Here is a 5,833-nt window from a genome sequence, read left to right as displayed (position 1 = left end):
TTTAATTTAATTCAAAATTAATAAAAAAATAAATCAAATCAAATCAAATCAAATCAAATATTATAATTTTAAATTAATTTTCAACTTTTCCCCCCTATCACCGTCGAACAACTCTTCGCATCGCGTGAAAAAGAGAAAACAGGAGGGTGGAAAAATCGAACCCGAAACCCGAAATTCCCCGTAAAAGAATGAAAAGTTTATTTCTTTTATAAAGTCAAAGGAGCGGAGACTGACTTTGGAAATTCTTCTTTCTTTTTTTTTTTTTTTCTTTTTATTTCATTATTTTCTCTTCTTTTTCCTTCGAGTCGCAGAAAAATCAGAGAAAGAACAGAAGGAGAGAAGGGAAAGAAGGGGAAAAGAGAGGCGGAAAAAGACCGAATTGACCTTGGCTTTCTTTCTAAATTACCCTTCCTTCTTCTTCTTCGCCATCGTCATCATCTCTCGCCGTAATTTCTTTTCATTTCTCAAACATGAACGAGAAGGCCAACGTTTCCAAGGAGCTCAATGCCAAACATCGAACGGTGATCCTAAATTTACCTTTTTGACCTTCTTGTTTTATCCTAATACCGATTTTCATCCCATTTCATGGCTTGCTCGTGTTTTGACTTCGAATCGATTTGATCTATTTTTTTATATAAATTTTCTGTTGCTTTTCACCTTATTTTTTTAATTTTTGGTCATTTGATTTAAATTTCTGTTTTTTATTAGGGATTTGATCGAATCGAATGTTGAATAGCGAGTGTGAGCTGATTTAAGCCATTCTTTTATATGAATGAATGGTGATTATGTTAAAATTGTTATCGGATTAAGATCGGTTTTGTTAAATCAAACTGGTGAACTTCAGTGAGATTAATGGAATTTCCTCTGCTAAAAATTGCATTTTTAATATTTTGATACGTTGCGAGATCTAAACTTGGTTTTCCTCAATCAGTTTTTCTTAAAAGTTGGGATTTTTTAGCCTAATTATGCTTTTCCTTTTTAATATCTTTTTCAAGTTTGCAGATTGATAATAGTAACATTTGCATCTGGTTTTGATTGATTTATTCATATATCTAGGAACTTTTGAAAGTTTCAATTTTTTGGATGTAGGAGCAATTTTACACAATCTTCCTATGTGGCATCAAGGAATTTGAATTAGGTCGTGGAGGGTGTTAAATTCCTCCATAATCTTTGTTTATGTATATGTTTTCCTGATTCTTTTTTGGGGGGTTCTTGTGCATTTATGTTTATCATGTGACGTGATAGACTCATTTAATCAATGATTTTGGTTGTTGCACATTTCGCGTTCATAATGTTGTAAATGTTGATGTTTGGTTGGTCTATTATCTGGATTAAAGTTCTTATTCTTTCACCTCACTCGGATGCAGATTATTGAAGGTCTTCTTAAATTGCCAGAGAATAAGGAATGTGCTGACTGCAAAGCCAAGTATGTCACGAGAAAAATCAAGATAGATATGGATATCGTAATAGCATATGCTAAAATAGAAATTGTCTTAATACAATGGGCTTTTTAGATTCTGTCATGAATAGGTGATAGCTTTCATTCTTATCATAGGTGTTAATAATTGCCTCGTTTCTCTGCAGAGGTCCAAGATGGGCAAGTGTGAATTTAGGTATCTTTATATGCATGCAATGTTCTGGGATCCACAGAAGTCTCGGGGTACACATATCAAAGGTGATTTTCTTATCTCTGAAATGCATACTTTATCTCTTCCAGACTCAGAAGGTTCATTGAGTTTCTGACACTGTCTCAGCATCTGTACTTGATTCACTTATATATTTTGGTTTGTTACAAGTGTGATTGGATTGGTGCCCTCCCTTACATTCTAGGAGACAAAACTCAGTGCCTCTGAAATGGTCTTGACATATTTTCTTGTGTTAAATTTTTTATGATAATGTTTTATGACTTAAAGTCATGTTTGATGCATAGGATTATTGATAGGATAGGATGATAATCATCCTCTATCATGTTTGATTTGTCTCTAAGGAGAGGGATAGGGATTGCAAGGAGGATTAATATCCTCTTGGCTTAGGATTATTCAATCCTCCCCAAGTGGAGAGGATTATTTTTAATCCATAGGATTAAACTTACATGTCCAATTATACCCTTAAAAATTACATCACTAATTTAAATTGTATAAACTTTGAAGAAGGATAATTTTGACAAATAAATAAATTATCCTATCCTAATCCTTGCTTACATCAAACACAAAATAGAATGACATTATTTAATCTAATCCTATTCATAATACCATCTTATCCTATCATATCATAATCTTGTGCATCAAATATGACCTAAAAGAGTTAGAAAGGTTAGGGATTTACTGGTTGGATTCAGAAGCTGTTTTTTGTTGCAATAGACTAATTTTAAAGCTTTTAAAAGTATGACTATGGATTTGGCTTACTCGGATGTTGGGATTGCTCTTGTTTTGAGTTACCTAAGATTTCATTTGTTTTTTTCTTGCAATTTATCTTGATGATCCCGCAGTCATCCATGGTGTCTCGAATGCCAATGTTATCCTAAAAAAACTTTACCTGTTAGATCTTGAACATATTTGCTTTTCTGCAATGTTACCCATTCCTTATGAAAATGTGGTTTTATGATTAGTGGAATACAGTTTAATTCTCCCAAGTGCATGTGTGCATCTCACTGGCTCTTGCTGCAGGTTCGATCTGCTACCCTGGACACATGGCTCCCTGAGCAGGTTGCTTTCGTTCAATGTAAGCTTTTTTGTTAGGTCGTGAATTTTTATTATTCTAATTGATAGTGGTTTTATGTTAAGATGGGGAAGAGCCTACTAAATATGATAATGACTTGTCTTATCATACAGCAATGGGAAATGAGAAGGCAAACAGTTACTGGGAAGCTGAGTTGCCCCCTAATTACGATAGAGTTGGAATTGAGAACTTCATCCGTGCGAAGTATGTCTAATAGAGTTTTCTGTAATACCCAATGATTTTTTTTTTTTGTATTTAGTTTTAGTGCAGAGTTTTCTGTATTATTCTAATTGTTTGCTGTATATTGTTATAGGTATGAGGAAAAGAGATGGGTTCCTAGAGATGGAAAATCCAAATCACCACCTAGAGGGTTGGATGAACGGGCTCCTTCACATTGGCAGAGACCTACAGAAAAAAGTGGTCATGGGCACATTAGTAATTCTGAGAATTCATTTGCGGAAAGGAGGAACACTCAAGCATCTAGCAGAAAAGAAAATCCTCCTTCAACAAGAGTTAGTCTTCCACTTCCTCCTAAGGGACCTGATCAGGTATTAAGTTCTTTTGCTGGTTATGCGCTTTGGTTCTTAACTCTTTCTAGAAAACCAGTCCATTCATTTTTTCTTAAATGTATTTTATTTCAATAACCTGAGAGCTATTAGAATTAGAACAAAAAAGTAAGGGAAAATTGCCATAAGAAAAGATGGCTTGTCGCTTGCTAAAGTTGCAAATAAATGGTATCAATTATAACTAAGGTCTTGAATTTGTTTTCTGCGTGGTTCAACATGCTTTCTTTCTTTGCTTTGTATCATATTTCTTTTGAGTAGTTTACCTCTTTTGTTTATGTGTTCTCAAAAAAATGTACTTTCATAATGCATAATGTGCTGATCTAACAGGTTACACCCATCCAGAAGCCTGAACCGGTTGTTCAGAAAACAGAACCAGTTGTTGTGCCAGCTGAGGCAAAAAAACCCGCCGTAGAGACTTCTCCCACTGTCACACCCCCTAAATTCGATTATGCTACAGACCTTTTCAATATGCTGTCCATGGATGATGGTCCAAGTGAAAATGGTTCAGGAACAGCTTCTACTGATGATAATAATTGGGCAGGTTTCCAGTGTATGTCCAAAAATTTCCCTACAATTCTTGTTTGTAGGCATCAACTTGCATTTATTTTTAGTATCTTGTTAACATGCTTTCTACCAACTGCCAACCAGCTGGGAATTGAGAGTTGTGGTTGTATCGTTTTATTATTGACATTGATTCTTACACATGATAATTTGCAGCTGCTGGAGAAGTTTCCACAATTGACAGTACCGATCCAGCAAAAGCTGCTGAGAAGAATACCCAGTCTGCTACTGGAATTGAGGATTTATTTAATGAGTCGTCTTCATTACCAACCAACAAAGTCCCAGAGAAGCCCCAAAAAGACGTTAAAAATGATATTATGAGTCTTTTTGAAAAGGTACAACTTCAACATCATTTACTTGCTTTCTTAGGATTGGTGTAAAACTTAAATTACTTGATCATTTTCTGGTTGGAGATAATTCCTTACGTTATTGCATGTTTCTTGATAAACATCAATATGCATCTGTAGATCATTTTTTTACTTCGGTGGGGGTATTACATTGTTGATATCATGGTTTCAATCGATTGCAGTCCAATATGTTGTCACCATTTGCAATGCATCAGCAGCAACTAGCTATGCTAGCACAGCAACAGTCCCTTCTCATGGCTGCTTCTGCTAAATCTGCTCCTGGGAATTCTCAACAGCCTCCGTCCAATGTCACAAGCATACCCGCTCAAACTTGGCCAAACGTTGGCTATCAAATCCCTGGAATGATGATGCCAGTTGCTGGGCAAGCTGATCTGCAGAAATTTTTGCAGGTAGACTCCATACTATAGTTGCAATGGTACTGCTTTTAAAGAAATATATCTAGGAAGTTTCTCATTTTTTCACTCCTTTTTCTGCTGAACTAGACTATGAAAATGGGACAGACACCACAAGTGGGAAACTCAGTTGCATATCCCTCTTCCAGGTACATTTTTAATCTGTTTATTCTTGATTTTGTCAAAGCTCTTTTCTGTCTTTGTCTATGCTTTGCTTCTCTAATACTGTCTACTTTGCCATGAGTTTTAGATTGGTTGTGCAATTCAATTATTCTCCGGCTGGTTTTAAATGCGCTATAAAGTTTCTAATTACATTCTGAGAATCCTGATCCTGTGACAATGATGTGTTATGATAAATAACTGTTCAATAGATTATAAATTTCACCCATAAGTTGCTCCATGCTCCTAATGTTTGCTGTCTCATTTCTTGCAGCTTTTATGAAACGGGGCAAGTTACCCCAGCAAATGGTGCTGCGACCACCGGAGCAAGCAAACCACAATCAGCTTCGCCGGTTTCATCAACGAATTCTTCAGGCAAGGATTATGATTTTTCGTCACTGACGCATGGGATGTTTACAAAACACTGAGTTGGGTTAGGGGTTATGATTGCTGGCTTTGTCAGACCATACCAACCTTAGTTATTTTACAGGATATTTAGAGCTTTGGAAGGGTTTTTTCACCTCTACAGAGGGATTGTAAACTATTTGTAGATGCAGTTTCATTTTCTTTTTTTTTTTTTTTTTGGGTGATTGCTTCATTTGTATGAGTAGATTTATGCCGAGCATTAATAAAGATGAGTTTATTAGGAATAACTTTTAAGAATTTGAAGTGATTAATTTAAAAAAACAATTATTTGATACACTAATATTATAGTTTTTAAGTTTTATAACTCTACTAATGAAATTAAAATGGTAATATAAATATATATTTTTTAAATTTTTTTTTTTATTTTTTAAATATACATTAAGAGATGTGTCGTTATCTTAATCTTATTTATAGAATTAAAAAATTTTATTATTAGTGTATTTGATAATTTTTTTAATTTAAAAGTTAGATTAAGCTTGTTTTATCTTTTTTTCTAGTTATAGTATTTGGATTAAGATGGGCCACGTGCCTAACCCACTGGACCATGGTAGCCATTCTGTCTAAAGTGGTCCTGGAAATTAGCCTTGGGCTCTTGAAAGTTTTAGGGTCATCCCATTTCTCACCTCTCCCCCAGTCGTAGGCT

The 5,833-nt window shown here is 34.9% G+C and overlaps 1 protein-coding gene across 1 annotated transcript; it reads left to right on the top strand.

Moving 5' to 3' along the window:
- Positions 1-302: 302 nt before the first annotated feature.
- Positions 303-5,427, top strand: LOC111301663 (ADP-ribosylation factor GTPase-activating protein AGD5-like). The gene is made up of 11 exons (XM_022897498.2): positions 303-521; positions 1,368-1,426; positions 1,585-1,675; positions 2,667-2,721; positions 2,832-2,922; positions 3,032-3,266; positions 3,612-3,834; positions 4,002-4,180; positions 4,375-4,602; positions 4,696-4,754; positions 5,039-5,427. The coding sequence occupies exons 1-11, from the start codon at positions 471-473 to the stop codon at positions 5,190-5,192; spliced, it is 1,425 nt and encodes a 474-aa protein (XP_022753233.2). The 5' UTR covers positions 303-470; the 3' UTR covers positions 5,193-5,427.
- The last annotated feature ends 406 nt before the right edge of the window (positions 5,428-5,833 follow it).

The sequence above is a fragment of the Durio zibethinus genome, chromosome 15 (genome assembly GCF_047325235.1).
Source record: "Durio zibethinus cultivar Kanyao isolate XHJ-2024 chromosome 15, ASM4732523v1, whole genome shotgun sequence".
Lineage (NCBI taxonomy): Eukaryota > Viridiplantae > Streptophyta > Magnoliopsida > Malvales > Malvaceae > Durio > Durio zibethinus.
Note: the sequence above shows the minus strand (reverse complement) of the source record. Positions and strands in the feature narration are given on the sequence as shown.